At 43.4% G+C, this 16,302-nt stretch overlaps 1 protein-coding gene across 7 annotated transcripts in view; it reads right to left on the reverse strand.

The window, feature by feature from the left end:
- Positions 1-11,430: 11,430 nt before the first annotated feature.
- Positions 11,431-16,302, reverse strand: part of SCFD1 (sec1 family domain containing 1) — a 100,786-nt gene continuing 95,914 nt past the window's right edge. For all 7 annotated transcript variants that reach the window (XR_016217419.1, XR_016217420.1, XR_016217416.1 and 4 more), the window contains one exon: positions 11,431-11,628. Coding sequence is in view for 2 of the 7 variants with exons in the window: in XM_051822745.3 (XP_051678705.1) it covers positions 11,605-11,628 (24 nt within the window). In the remaining 5 variants the exon portion in view is untranslated. The remainder of the gene's footprint in view (positions 11,629-16,302) is intronic.

Here is a 16,302-nt window from a genome sequence, read left to right on the forward strand (position 1 = left end):
GCATGTGTCTGTGAGGTGGTTTTAACTTGGTCACTTTGAATCCCCTCCTTCCTAACCCTCTAGTTTTAGAAGCGCTTGTTGTGGGGAACTGCTAAGATGACAGCTTCCCAACTGGTGGTTTGTTACCCCCGATGCTCTCTCTTCACTAATTTCTAGCGCTCCTTGTCTTTTCTTACAAAATGAAACCATTTTCATCTTAATTTTTAAAGAGGTCTTTTAAAAATTATTTCAAAAGGATTTATTTGAGAGGCAGAGCTACAGAGGGAGAGACAGAGAGGTCTTCTATCTACTGCATCACTCCCAAATGGTTGCAAATCTCAGAGTTGTGCCGATCTGAAGCCAGGAGTCTGGAGCTTCCTCTGGGTCTCCCACGTGGGAGACTCCTTGGGCCATCTTCCACTGCCTTTCCAGGCCATTAGCAGGGAGCTAGATCAGAAGATGAGCAGCCGGGACACAAACCAGCGCCCATATGGGATGCTGGTGCTGCGGGCAGAGGCTTAGCCTACTACACCACAATGCTGGCCCCTCATCTTAATTTTTTAAAGATATACAGTCCTTATAGGCAAAGACGGGGGATGTGTCCCTGAGGTCAAATCATAAGATGCCAATTACAGCATGTGCAGCATAAACACTGGCTGACTTGGCTGCCAGGGCAGCCAAGGTGACAACAGGCATACGTTCCCCACATGTGGATCACATGGGGATGACCACATTGGATGCACACCTGCAGAATGAGAACATCATTTGACTCATTTTCTCTCTCCTGGATACTATAGCTCGCCAATGAATGTGCACGGGGAAACCCAGGTTAGCAGGCAAACAGAATGGGCGTATTCAAAAGCAGTGCTGCTTAACAAAGTTTTAATCAGTGAATTTGCTTTAGAGAGACAGAGAGCTCCCATCTACTGATTCACTCCCCAGATGCCTGCAGCAGCCAGGGGGCGGAGCTGGGAGCTCAGTGCAGGTCTCCCATGTGGGTGGCAGGATTCCAACTACTTGCGCCATCCCCTGCTGCCTCCCAGGGTCTGCGTTAGCAGGAAGTTACCTTAGGAGCTGGATGAGGTTTTCAAACCCAGGCACCCTGGTGCGGGGCACGGGCGTCCCAAGCGGAGGCCATGCTACTAGGCCAAACTCCCACGCTGGGAAAAGCTGCTTTGGTTTTCCTTCACCCTGGTTATCTGTCTTTTGGATGTATCTGGGGCAAGTCTAGCAATGTGTGGGCTTCTGTGTTGACAAGAAAAGTGGAGCGTGAGTGGGAGCAGTGCAGGGAACGAAAACACTGGGTGAGAAGGGCAACTGCCTGCAGAGGACAAAGGACAGAGGTCCTTTTGATGTGGGAGCTCGTTTCTGCTTTTTTGAAAAGAGCATGGGGATTTTACCAGCTTCAGAGTCAACATGCTCTCCTTCAGCCTCGCCGTTGGCTTGCTTTCCCTCCAAGCCCAAGCAGCTTATTAGGACCTGAGCAGCAAGCTGTCAGGAGCTGTGAGATTGCCTCTGGGTTGGATCCACTCTGATGTCTGCATCAGGTCGTTGGCCACCAAGCGCTTCTCTGAATTTGGGCAACATGAATGCCATGGCTCAAAGGCTGAATCTGTGTCTTTGTGGAGCCTCTTGGTGTCACATCAGGATTCAGAACCTGGGCCAAGGCAGATGCATGGGTGTAGACCCTGGTTGACCTGGCCAGGAGGGCGGCCAAGAAGAAGGTGACAGCTGGCACACGTTCCCCCTCGCAGACCACACGGGGGTGATCACAGCAGAAGCTGCACCAGGAGGGAGGCAGCGCAAATCACAGCTGACACGTGGGGCACGAGAGCTTCTGTTGACTTATTTCCTGCCTTCCTGTGACTCGGGCCTGGGGTTGACCTGGAACATTCTGCGGTAGTCAGAGAGCTGGTGTTTGAACTGCAGCCCAGGTGAAGGCCAGCGAGGGAGACTGGCCATGTGTACCTGCAGGGTTGCCCCTTTGGTTCCAACTTGTAGCAGCTGGGGAGAGGTGCAGAATGGATGCAGCATCTGGCTCTGCCATTTTTGGAATCTGCCCTTGAGGGCTGGTGTCATGGCCACAGCTACCTTATTAAACCACACGGTGACCCCCAGAGTCTTTGTGGCTGTAGTCTCGGGCTCATCTGGATGTAACCACATCCAGTCCAGAGGTTGTGGTGCAAGGGCCTGGCACCTGCTTCTTTTCTGTGAGAAGCATTCCGTGGGGACCCGCAGCACCTTGGGACTGTAATGGCAGCTGCTGGGGACAGTAAGCAGCCCCCGAGGGGATCTCGGAGCCCAGCCTCTTGGAGTGTACAGCGCAGGCCATGGTGACAGCTAACATGGAGTGAGCTTCAGATCCTGTGCCTGCCTCTTTCACATACTGTGGCTTTTAATCTGCACGGCAACCTTAGGAAGTCACACAGTTATTTCCCCCTTTTTGAAAGAGGCGACTGGTGCTTACAGAGATTAAGTTCAAGACCACACAGCTAAAAAGGGTTGAGGCTGGGACTGAATGCAAGCATGGCTGCAGACGCTTTACAGGTAACAACCTTTGTAGGGAGGTTTCTAATGTTTCACTAATGACAAGATATGGTAGAACTAGATGTAGATTCTATGTATTCTCTGTCTATCCAGTGGGACTTTCTCACCTTAACTCTTATCCGGGTGTCTGAGCCTCAGCAATGATGAGAACAGACTGCAAGTCAAATGACTCTAATTCGGTACTTTGGAGTCAAGGAGGCCAAAGAAGGGGAATTTCAAGAAGGGAGTAGGCAGTGATGGCAAACACCATGGAGAGGGAGAGAAAGCGGGGACCTTAGAATATCCCTTCAGTCTTGCTGTCAGATTTAGTGAGCAAAAAATATTGTCTCCATATGTACCAGAGGGGATGTAATTTTATGTATGGTCCTAAATTCAAAATATGTAGAAGTACACACTGAAAAATCTCCAGGTCTGCCTCTCACTCCTGTACCTCAGCACCTAGTTTCCTTTATAGGAAGCAAACAATATTACCAATTTATTGTGTGTCCTTCCTGAGATATTCCAAACACATATAATAAGTAAGTGCAGCGACTCCTCCCTCCCTCCCTCCCTCCCTCCTTCCCTTTCCTTTCTGAAACACCATAGAGTAAGGTATCACACTCTATGCAGTGTTCTGCACCCCCTCTTCTTATATTTACCAAGATCTGAGATGAAGAAGGTGCCAACACCTAGGAAAGATGCTGGAAATGGTCTTTCAAGGACAGCGCTACTCACTTCCTTGGGGTTTGGCAAGGTATCAGGAGCAAGTAGATAGGGTGAGGGCCATTCGTGTTCTAAGGGCCACCTGTGCCAGGTCTAACTGAACCCAATGGAATTGGGTTCCTGCTGAGAGATCTCCTTACCCCCTACAGCCCTACATCATGATGTAGAAACTTCATTTCTGAAAGTGGTATGCTTCCTTATACAGCAGCTAGAAGCAGCCATGATATTGGCTTCAATCTCTTGGGAAATAAGGCAAGTTATAGATCTGGCTTTGTAACTATGGATCCCCAGAGTATCTTGCACACTGGAGGCCTGTAGTGAACTCTGAATGAAATGCGTGAAGGCACATGGCCCCACTGGATTTTGGAAGTACAGTCAACGAGAGTTTGCAACCAGACTCTGCCTCCTTGTGTCGTCTGTTCTCCCTTCACACGTTTGCTTTAGGTGCTAATCAGCCTCTGCCACTCGGTCCTGGTCTGGTGCAGAAACGTACCTAGACAGTCCATCAGGCTGAAATAACTTGGTGGCAGTCTCTCGGTCACCTGATCTATCCACTAATTACTCGTATCACATGGAAAAGGTTCTAGACTGAGATCTGATCAGTTCAAATTCCATCACCTACTAACTGAAGTGGCCTTAGATTGTGGCTGAATTCTGGACTGACACTTCCTCCCCTGTAAAGCAGGGGTAGTATTACCTATTAACGTTAGATGAACTAACGTGTAGAGCACCTACTGACAATAACAGAAGTCCATATCTTAGATCCCTCTTCTTTACTGCCTCCTATCAGCTGATGAGTACAACTGGTCATTACTAGTTCTTGGTACAGATTAACTTGTACATTGGAATGTAGGTTTATATTGGTTTTCTGTGAGTTTGGTGGGGATTTTGAAATGTTAGTAACAGAAGGGTACTTGAGAATTGTGTAACCCAACTTTTTTTTTGAAGTAGACTATACATGGTGAGAAATTCATTTGTGTATGAGCTGCATAATTAAAAAAATTACTAAGAATCAAAACATATCTTAACATCACAATATAAAAAAATTCCAAAACAATTTAATTATATCTTCAGAAACAGTCATAGGCCTAGTGTAAATAACTTATCAAATGCAACAAAAACCAAAGAGAATTCTGGTATCTCACAGACAGGGGGGTTTTTGATGCCTGGCTCTTATTCTGTGAGTGTGTCTCAACTCTGTCCACATCTGTGTGTGATGGGTGCCAGTGTCAGTATTGGCAGTGCTGGAAAGAGAAGGTGTTTTCTCAGAACCAGCCAGACTGTTATCTTGTCCAGATTCGGCAGTTACCTCCTGAATTCCACTCCTCCCTCCCCATCAAATGGAAATGCTCCCCAACTCTCTAAAGCCAAAAAGGAATTTAGTGGCTCAATTCATTGAAGAAGAGACTTCAGGTTATGTCTTCACCCTGTTCATGTCAGTTTCTCTTTATTATGGCTTTTATTGTCTTGTAGTGTCTGGGTAAGTTTTGATTTGATTCTAGACATTATCATCTTCATCTTATTGCGTGCGAGCTATTTTTGTATTGCATTATTCTTGAGCTTTCTGGGGCATGGATGGTGAAGTTACTTGGAGACAGTTTGGTCGTTTTGGGTCTTGCTTTTTAGGTTTGAGAGGTGGGATCAGAATGGTGCTTAGTCCAGGGCTGATTTCTTCCACCACCAAGGGGGTCTGTATCGATCCTGTGCCTGATACCTGGTGCATCAGGAGGCTTTCCACGCTGACTTGTGAGAGAGACTTCCCGGCTGCATGAGAGCACAGAGGATTGTTGACTTCCAGTGCTCAGAGGTGGTTCTTTCCCTGGCCTTGGGGTTTCCTCACACACATACACCAATTGGTACTCAGCTGAATACTCAGGGGGACTTTGTGCAAATCTCCAGAACTCCCTTCTCATGTAGCTCTCTTCTCTTGGGCACCTTGTTCAGTGAAATGCAGCTGCCTCAACCTCCCTGGATGTCCAATCCGCTCTGGCTGGCCCTGCCTGTGCTGCAGCCTAGACAGCATTTCTCTCAGGGAAGCAAGCTGGTTAAATCAGGGGGCTCACCTTGTCTCCTCTCTCTGAGAGGTACTCTCCTGTGTGTTCCCTGCCCAAGGCCTCAGACCATTATTTCTTCTATTTTGTTTGCATTTCCTGGGCTTTCTTAGAATGTTTAAATTATCCATTAGGCTTTGCCTCTCTTCCAAGGCTTTGTGTGGCTCTGTGGCTGTCAAACTCAGGTTATGAGTGATGATAGGCCGAGGAGTTCAGTTGTCAGTAGGATGTCTCTGGGCTCTGTGTGGGCTCCCTTTTCAGGCTTCTTGGGAGGTGATATTAACACCTCATATTAACACTCATATTGAAGGACCTCCAGGGTTTTTTTTTTTTAGCCTATTTATTTTTATTTAGTAGAAAGGCAAAGTCACACACACACACACAGAGTGAGCAAAATTCTTGGATCTGCTGATTCACTCCACAAATACCTGCAACAGCTGCAGCTAGGCCAGGCCAAAGCCAGGAGCCTGGAACTCAATTTGAATCTCCTACATGGGGGGCAGGGACTCAACCACTTGAGCTATTACCTGCTGCTTCCTAGAATCACATTAGCAGGAAGGTAGATCGGAAGTAGAGTAGCTGAACTTGAACCAGGCCCTCCAATATGGGATATGGGCATCTCAAGCAGCAGCTTAACCCATTGATTCAAAAAGCCCACCCCAAGCCATCCAGTTTAAGTCCAGCAGAAGAGGGAGTAGCCCTCTGGTGCCTCTCAAGCAGCGACCTCTGCAGGAGCCTAACTTCCGATCTCATTGGCTGGGTTTTGTTAGCTGTCTATCCCTTAACCAATTACTGCTGTTGTCAGTAATGATATTGGCTCCACCAGAGACATATGGGACAGAGGTGAAAAAATCAGGGAAAATACTGGTAAGCAAATCAACTTATGTTCTCACGACCAGTTTACCGTAATCTTGGGAGTCCTACGGTTTGTGCAGTTGTCTCTGGATTTTTAGATTACTGCACTATCTTGGCACATACAGTTTTTTGTGTTATAACAAAATACCTGATACTGGGTAACTCTAAGAAGAGGTCTTGGCTGATGATTCTGGTGGCTGGAGGCCCAAACAAGATGGTGCTGGCTTTCTGTCAGAGGTCCGCTGACTGTGTCATAACATACCAGGGTATAGCAGAGAGGGAACTGGCAGAAGGAGCAGGTGTATGAATAAGGAAGCCAGAGATGGAGAAGTTCCCGGTTTGACTGTAACAACCTGCTCGGCAAGAGTGAAAGTGCACTGCTGTAAGCAAAGCTCCCTTAAAGCTCTAAACACATCCCAGCATGCTCTCCTTCTTAAAGGTTCCTCTGACTCAACCTCATCACATTGGGGTCCAAGCTTCCGGTACCTGACCCTTGAGGGAACAGATCCCATAGCACCTTGGTTATGGAGCTGCACGGCTGGGCTAATACTTGATTTAGAACCATCTTGGGGTTCCCATTGCAAATATTTAAAACCCAGTACTCACAAGTCATCATCCAGGAATCTCTTTTGATATGTTTTTGAAATTCTTCTATTCTGTTGAGCCCAGAACAGTTCCACAAGTGAAGTCAATCAGTCCCTAAATCTCTCTGCTTAATCTATGTCTGCTTTGATGTGGTCACTTGAACAAATCTTGTTTCCAGTTTGCTTTATTCACATGCTCTCAGTACAGTCTCATCGGCCCCTGCAATTAGGAGGCTTACAATTTTAAAACTGGGGGAAATTTTCACATGTCCACAGTTATAATGATCTATGTGCATTTAAGTGAATTTAAATCTTTATACCCTGTTCCAGCTTGTCTTGAATTACAAAGATTGTCAATTTTAAGGGCATGAGTTGAAAGCTCGTAATTCTGAACATTGTACATGTATTCTGAACACGCCAGGATGTGGATTTGACTTGTCGTTTGTAGCATAAAATTATCTGGTCATCAATGGAATGGAAGGTTCGTGTTTAGGGCAAACTGCTGTTTTGACCTGAATTTCCTTGTCTTTTAAATTTTACCTCTTCCTTTCAGTGTAGAGCTGTATCTGTGATAACTGAGTTGACCTTCCTTGTGTTTATATCAAACAAGTACAGATTTTCTTGCAGGGCTGAGGCTGCTAGTTCAAAGCTGCAGCTCCGTGGGTCAGGCTTTTGGCTCCTTGGCCGTCCTGAGCTGGCTGGTTCGGGTGTGCTGCACTTCCTGAAGGGGAATGCAAGACTCCCCTGCTCATACGACCTTCTGTACAAAGCACAGGGAGACCGACTGACCCGGCTGATGGGGAGCAAGGCTCTCAGCCTCCTGTTCCCCAGCCTGGGAATTTTTGGGTGTGGGAAGAGGCAGGTTTGGAGCGGGTGGATGTGCATTCCCTCTGTCTCCACGAGGTGCTGGCTGCGACACTGAGCTTGTTTCTGTGAGCTTGTTTCCATCTGTAAAGTCTGGTTTCCGTCTCTAAAACTGGTGGTGTGAGGAGGTAAGTGCCACTTTTTGTAAAGCGTCCTGTTTCCTTCCTAGTCCAGCCCTGTTCTTTCTCAGGGCAGGAATCAATTCCGTCGAGAAAAATCACACTGACAATGTGGATACAGCTGCCTTCGGAACGGGCCAGGCCGTGGGCTGCTGCTGCACCCTCTGTGATGTGGGATCCTGCGCAAGGCCAGGCTGGGTAACGGCCACCAGGACGGACAGCGCTAAGCTGTGGGCAGTCTGAGAAGGGCCAAGGTTTCCCCACAGAGAGATTTTTTAAGAGGCCCAAGAATGTTTATAGGTCCCCTTGAAAGGTTATTTCAGAACTGTGGCAATAGGCTTGTTTATATCTATAAGATGGGGTGTTTATGTGAACTTAAGACAGCATTGAAAACAATACTGTACATTTATTGTTGAGACTGTTTTCACAACTTAGTTTTTTAAAAATTTATTTGAAAGAGTTAGAGGTAGAGAGGTAGAGAGAGAGAGAGAGAAAGACAGAGTCAGTCTTTCATCTGCTGGTTCACTCCCCAGATGGCCACAATAGCCAGAGCCGATCTGAAGCCAGGAGCTTCTGGGTCTCCCACGTGGGTGCAGGGGCCCAAGGACTTGGGCCATCTTTCGCTGCTTTCCCAGGCCACAGCAGAGCTGGATCGGAAGTGGAGCAGCCGAAACTCCATATGGGATGCCAGCACTACAGGTGGTGGCTTTATCTACTACACCCCTACAACTTAGCTTTAAATGCAAAAATAACATGAAAAGAGACCCTCTCCTTTGTGCAAAATGTGAAATGTTTGTGGTCTAATTTCCACCACAGTGGAAACAAAGGAACATTGTCTTCTCTTCTGTAGCTTAATCCCTCAATCAGCTTTGTTGTCTGTATCCAACATTCTCACCTGATGCCCTCAGCATAAGCTGCAGACCACGTGGCCTCTGCTTTGGAGGGAAGATGAGGGAGAGGAGAGGTGGCTATGACCCCACCCCTCCCATGCACGCATGAGTGCTCCTCCTCTCCCTCTTTGGTTCAGCCGAAGTGGATCCCGGAGAAGCACTTTGTTATATGGTACTGGCCAAACTTCCCTGTGCAGGGGGTCACATTCAGCGAGTCTGGTCCAAACTCACACCTGCACTGCGGACCAGCTGGCAAGGGAATTAAGGAGCAGCCTCCTCACGCCCACTTCAGGGTAACTTGAAATGACATCTAGCTCCCTGGGGGTCGGCTGGGCCTTTCCTGTGACAGCATGGCTGCCCTCCCCTGCTGACACCTCCTTTTGTACAGGCACTGATCCCAAACGCGCTCCCTCATCAGCTTCCTGCATGCTGATCTGTAACAGCTGAGCTCCAGGTGTGGCACTGACGGATTTTAAAGTGTTGAGTGTATTGAACATTGATTGAGACAGGTCAATGTAAGGTTCATTTTAGTAGGTGCTCTCAATGCACTTACAGTGTGTTCTGGTTTGGGGTGAGGCATTCTAGAGAGTATCCTGGATTATTCTAGAAGGGCCAGTGTAATCACAAGGGTCCATTATATCTGGGAGGAGGGGGAGAAATTAGTGTCAGAGGGACACGACGTGAGACTTGAGTGGCCATTGCTAGCTGACAACGTGGAAGGGGGCCTGGAGCCAAGCAATGTAGCAGCCTCTCAAGCTGGAAAAGGCACATCTCTGGGTCTCCCGCAAACCTCCAAAAAGGAATGCAGCCTGGCCCACTCCCTGATTTTAGCTCAATGAGACCTATTTTATTCTACTTTATTTTTTAAGATTTATTTGAAAGGCAAAGTTAGAGAGACAGAGAAATCTTCCTTCTACTGGTTCACTCTCCAAATGGCTGCAACGGCCGAGCTGGGCCAATCTGAAGTCAGGACCTAGGAGCTGCTTCTGGGTCTCCCACATGGGTACAGGGGCCCATTCACTTGGGCCATCGTCAGCTGCTTTCCTAGGCCATAGCAGAGAGCTGGATTGGAAGAGGAGCAGCCGGGACTTGAACCAGCACCCTTATGGGGTGCTGGCACTGCAGGCAGCGGCTTTACCTGTTATGCCACAGTGCTGACCCAAGACCTACCTATTTTAGATTTCGTACATCTAGAATTGTCAGACAACAAATTTATGGTGTTTTATGCTTGTGGTAATTTGGTACAGCACCAATGAGAAACTAATACAGATATTGGAGGTTCTGTCTTTAGAAGTCTGACTTGGGTTTCTGTTAAATCTTTTGTGCTTTTACTTAACAAGTCCAGTCTTTCTCCTAGTTTCTTAAACATATGGAATAATGGTAAGTACGTCAATGTCCTCATTAACTTTATAGCATCCCTGACACAGTTGGTTATATTTAAGTAATTTTATGCTTGTGATGGGTTGTTTTCCTGCTGTTTTATATTTTTGGTAAATCTTGGTTAGATTTCCAAATTTCATTGTGCTGCCTGTTGAGTACTTTTGTATTCCTAAGCTCTGGGGCTATGGTCTGACACTCTTATGGTTTGAACAGGATATTTGAACTGCAAAGTCTTATGTTCATGGATTAAGAGGGGCGAGTTCCTCTAACTATGGCATCTGGGAGGTGGGCCCTCCTTGAGGTCTTTAGGCCACTGGGGTTTGCCCTTGGAAGGCAGTTCTCATGGGAGGGTTGATTATTTACGCTGAGTTAGGCTAGCTTCTGTATATGCCTCCTGGCTCACCAGGTAGTTCTCTGCCACCGCCAGCCTCCATCAGGTGCCAGGCTCATAGCGCTGCCGACCCAGGGCTATGAACCTTGTAACCACGCACTGAGTTAAACCTCCCCTCCTAGAAGCTCCTCACAGGATTTTACAGTAATGGAAAGCTGACTACCTTAGACCTTTTTAAGTCACTTGGAAGCAGTTTGATTCTTGTGGGTGATAAGAATTCTTAAGTTTCATTAGGCAGCACTGGAACAGTGCTTAGTCCAAGACTATTTTTGCCTCATTACTAAGACAAAATATTTGAGTTTTTTGGTCAATTCCTTATGAATTCCAGAATTGAGTGGAGGTTTGCTGTGTTCAATGAGACAAAGTTGTTAAACACGCCTTTAAATTCTGTGCTTGCCTTGAACACACTTCCACAGTGCTTTTCTTTTTGAACCCCTAGGGCAGGTGTTTTATCACTTTGGTACAAAAATTATTCCAGGTTATAATTATTGGTATGATCAAATTTTAGTACTTTGATGTCTTACTTGTCTACATTACTTCTTTCCCCAGGAAACTTGCAATCAAATTCAACACACAGTTTTACTTAGAAGACACTGATCCATAATGTTCTAAATACTACCTCTCCCATTTTACCACTGTCCTGTCACCATTATGTAAAGGAGGGATTTTAGCTGATAAAAGGTATATAAACATGACAGAGGGAGAACAGCCGTTGGAAAACACATAGGAAACGAACAAGCTATGAGAAAGCAGTTTTACAATTAAAAAATGCTTCTATGTAGAGGAGTCATGACCTAATCAAGCAATATGTATTATAACTTTAAGCTTTCCTCAACTTCAATCATAACCTTTTAGTTGCTATAGTAATTATTTTAATATTATATTCTTTTCTTACCCCTAAAGTACTTCAGAAAGTTTTCAGAAAAATGGAATTAAGATATTTTATTCCAAAAATTAATGAAATCCTTACATATTTTCATAAAGTGCACTTCCTATAAATTTTCTGAAGACCCCTCATACTTTCTCTATCCTGTAATGTTTGACAAATGAGAATGAACAATGGCAGAATTTTATTTCTGAAATGCTTTATTCTTTTAATCAGTACACATTATATTATAGAATTTTCTTAAAAATTAACAAATAGCTCTGAGTTTCACTGCTAGGACATTGTTATAGAGAAGAAAACATTTGGCTCTTTTGATTTTTCTTTTTACAGTTATCCAAGTAGATTAAAGTTTTTTGTTATTTTTGTCCAAGTTGTGACAGCTAAAAGAAAGCAAAAAACATACATGTAACTTTAAGAAAACACGCTATAAGAAGTTCATATAATCAAATCTATTTGTATGATATGTTAAAAGTCACACTTTGATTATGGTAAAATTTAGGCTTTTTGTTTTACTCACCACATTCTAGAAAAATATTTTAATTTAATGTTTACAAATAAATGTCTAACATCTGTAGATATTTAAAAGCTGAATTGCAATAACCAGTGTCATATCAAAGAAATGTAAACATTAGGCAGGAATTTACTTCATAAAGGACATAACCATGTAAAGAGGAACGTCATGAGTGAGTGATTTCACTGCTAATAATGCTCTTCATATGAGAATTTCTCTTTAAACAAAATGCAAAAGTCAACTACGTGAAGGCAGTGGAAAGCAACTGAAAACAGGAAGAGTGGGTAGGAAAATCGACTCAGGGGAGGAAGAAATAGCACCGGGCAGAGCCCTAGTTCTGTGGCTCTCAGCCTCAGGCAGGCTATTGTTGGTGCTGCACCAGGCAACTAGAGCAGTGACAGAAAACTGGCAGTGTCTCTTGCCCGAAGTATTTAAGACTGCTAAAGCTACTGGCAGCACAGATTCACATCAGCATTACCACAAACATGTGGGTAATGTATTATGCTATGATGTTATGACAGTCATGAAGTCCTTAGGTAATAGGGATTTTCAGCTTCATTATAATCTTAAGGGGCCACCATCACATATATATATATATATATGAGTCCCAAAAGAGGAGAGAGAAAATTGGAAATAAAAATATTTAGAAATAGTAAATCTGGTAAACGTATAAACTTATAGACTGAGTAAGCTCAGTGTTTCCCAAGCAAAATGACTATACAAAAAGTTATAACTATATCATAAGCTTGAAAGCAGAGAAATGGTACATTAAGATAGTTGCGTTAATTTGAATGACTATTAACTTATTTCAAACAATGGAAGCCAGAATATAGTGAATAACAATCTTTAAAGTACTGAATATCTATCCAGAATAATATAAAGTCAAAATAATGTTAATAGAAAATGAAATCACCATTAGCCAGGCATATGATGGTTTTCAAAATGTTGCTGAAAAATGCATATTTTGAAAAGCTATGCATGGTTTCAAAAATCTTTGGTGCTAAAACATACTTTATTTCCATTTCCCACGACCTTTTGAAATACCTAATCTGTGTAAATGCAAAGAATCAGTGTTACGAAATACTTGACTGAGGCAGATAACACTTCTCATTGTGAAGTTACATGTATATGCGAAATCTATGGCAATTATAACACACATAGCTGGAAGAATAGGTCGAGATGGTTGTAAGGTTCCTACACTTAACCCAAGTGGCATAATATTAGCTCTAGTTTACCAACAGCTAAATATGTATTTATTTTGATCTACTGAATTAATGCAGAGATATTGCTAAAAAATTTTGTGATGGAATTCTAAAATATGCTCAAATAATCCAAAGGAATTTATGAAAGGAGGAACAGAGGAATCCTTAATAGGGGACTCAAAGGAAAATGGAAGACTTAACATTTAATGTAATTACTGATAAAACTGAGTTTAACAGAGCATACTCATTAAAAGGCTGAGACTGTAAGAATGGTTAATAAAAAATCCAACTATATGCTGCCTATAAGATAAACATTTTAGCACATATGCTGAAAGTAAACAAATCTAAGGTATAGAGTGAAACTGACATTTTGAGATTTGATGATTGTTTACAGCCCTTATCTCTACTTTTCTTCTATTTGTTGAACTCTACTTACTGTAGGGTTAATCTTATGGGTATAAACTGAAAGTAGATCATTGTAAAAACGGAGAGGGAGTAAGAGAGGAACAGGAGAGTAGGGTGGGAAGTATCACTATGGTCCTCAATCTGCATATGTGAAGTACATGAAATTTGAAAAAAAAACCTTGAGGGTATACCACAGTGCCTGACAGATAGTAGGTACCCAATAAATACTTGCTGAATGAGAATAAAAGTAAAGAGAAAAAGTTACAATATGCAAACAGCAGAAGAGGCTAGAGTGCTAAATTCATATCAAGTAGACTTCGCCAAAAATAGTTACTAAAATACTGCATATGAAGAAAGTGTCCCTTCAGCAGGAAGACACAATAATCACTAATGTGTACAAGGGTACATCAAAAAATTTGTAGAATAATTCAAAATGTTTATTTGGTGCAAAAGATTTTTAAATCTAAACACAGTTCTTTCCATGTACTGTTTGAAGATCCCTAATATACGCCTAATAACAGCTTCAAAATTCAAAAAAGAAATTGACAGGACTTCAGGGAGAAAGTGATAACTGCACAAGTACAACTGGCAAGTTTAATGCCTTTTTCAGCAGATGATAGGCACACCTCCTCTCCACCCTCATCAACAAAGACATGGAGGATCTTAATGATGCTATCAGTTGGTTTCCTTGACCACACTGATTTTCATAGAACCTGACACTCAACTTCTGTAAAAGCACATTAAAAAATAATTATTTGAAAGGTAGAGCGACACAGGGGGAGACAGATCTATCAGCTGGTTCACTCTGTTCTGTGACAGCCAGGGCTGGGCCAAGCTGCATCCAAGAACCCAAATACCCATCTGCTACCTCCCAGATGCATTAGCAGGAAGCTGGATCATAAGCAGAGTAGCTGGTGAGCCACAATGTCTGCCCCAAGCACATTGTTTAAGTGAATATGAAACATTTAGCAAGATAGACCATATGTTGGGCCATAAAGGGAATTCAATATGCTTTAAAGCAGTAAAATTAGAGTATGTTCTATGACCACAAGGGAACTAAATTAGATAGCAATTCTTGAGACTAGTTTAGAAAGTCCCTGAATACTTGCAAACCACAGATTGATAAATAGTACTTAGGCTAAAGAACGAATCACAAGGTAAAATACAAAATATTTCACATTGAATGAAAAAAATTCAGCATGTCAAAAATTGTGGAATGTAGCTAAAGTAGTATTTGGTTAGAATTTTAATTTTATGGCTTTAAATGCTTGGTTTAGAAAAGAACAAAGAAACAAGCAAGGAAAGTAACAGACAACATGTGATTCATAAGATGGACAAAACAGGTTATTCTTATTAACCCAGCAAGAAAAAAAAATTCCACTCAGGTTAGTTTTGCCTGTTCTAAACTATCATATGAAGGAAAATATCCAAACAGTGATTAAACAGGGACTACCTAGGAAAAGAGCACTTTTTTTAAAGATTCATTTTATTTATTTGAAAACAAGAGACAGGCAGATCTACCATTTACTGGTTCACTCCCCCAATAGCCACAATGGTCGGGCTGAGCAGGTACTCAGGTGAGGAACGCCAGCATTGCAGGTGGCTGCTGCTCACCCTGCTGCACCAATGCTGTCCTCAGTACGAGTACTCACTTAATGTTCTAAGTCTTACTTCTCAAGGAAGGGAGGGCTAGATACTGATCTCCCCCTGCCCCCCCCTTTTTTATTTGAAAGGCAGTGTGTGTGTCAGAGTGAGTGAGCTCTTCTATCTGTTGGTTCACTCTGCAAATGGCCACAACAGCAGGACTGAGCCAGGCTGAACCCGGGAGCCAGGAATTCCACCTGGGTCTCCCACATGGGTAGCAGGTACCCAAGTAATGGGGCCATCTTCTGCTGCCTTCTCAGGTGCAGGGAGCTGGACTGGAAGTTGATGCTGGTACCACAAGCGGCAGCTTAACCTGCAGCACCACAAAATTGGCCCCACAGATCTTTAGGTAATGACATTGCCACTGAAGTATTAAAGGGGAAAAATGTACTGATAGTACCAACTTACTTTGAAATTAATAAAATAAGTTGAAGTGATAAATATACTGATTGACAGGCAGGTAGATTACAGAGCATGAACAGTAAACCAATGGGGGAGAACACAGATGTTTACTGCAATTTCTTTTGAACTCTTACTGAAATTTTCATAATGGGCATGTTAAAATTATAAGAACTGCGCAATGGTAAGGAATTTGTGTATGAAAATCAATGATGGGAACATTGATGCTGCAAATGAATACACAGTGTGGTTATGACTTTTAGGACCGCCAAAGCAAAGGTGAGTGGACATTATTGGTTAGACTACTGAGCCCCAATTACATACAATTTAAGATGCCTCAGATCAATATAATTATTGAGACCATCACTGGCAGCAATACTAAAAGGACTACACAGACAGTCTGCACACCTTAGCTATTCTGTCATGAGCCTGTACGGTGAATGCAGTTCTATCAACTGAACAGAGACCAGTCTGCAGGGAAGTTACTCAGTTTCACAGGCCCAATGTGTGATATTCTTGGTAAAGTCAGAAATGTGGCCAGAATATTAGGAGATGCTGAAATGAATCTTGAGAGCTCTAACCCCATTTACAAATTTTCTGATTTGTCATTTTTCATATAGTTTTGTCTATGGCAAAAGTTTTTAACAGTATTTTTGTGCAAATTGTTGAACTCTTTATACACAGAGGACCAACTCTGTACTAAGTAAAGTTATTTTATTTTTTTTTATTTTATTTTATTTTATTTTTTTTATTTTGACAGGCAGAGTGGACAGTGAGAGAGAGAGAGACAGAGAGAAAGGTCTTCCTTTGCCGTTGCTTCACCCTCCAATGGCCGCCGCGGCCGGCGCGCTGCGGCCGGCGCACCGCGCTGATCCGATGGCAGGAGCCAGGAG

Source organism: Oryctolagus cuniculus, chromosome 12, assembly GCF_051225735.1.
Source record: "Oryctolagus cuniculus isolate XC-2025 breed Fujian yellow rabbit chromosome 12, ASM5122573v1, whole genome shotgun sequence".
Classification (NCBI taxonomy): domain Eukaryota; kingdom Metazoa; phylum Chordata; class Mammalia; order Lagomorpha; family Leporidae; genus Oryctolagus; species Oryctolagus cuniculus.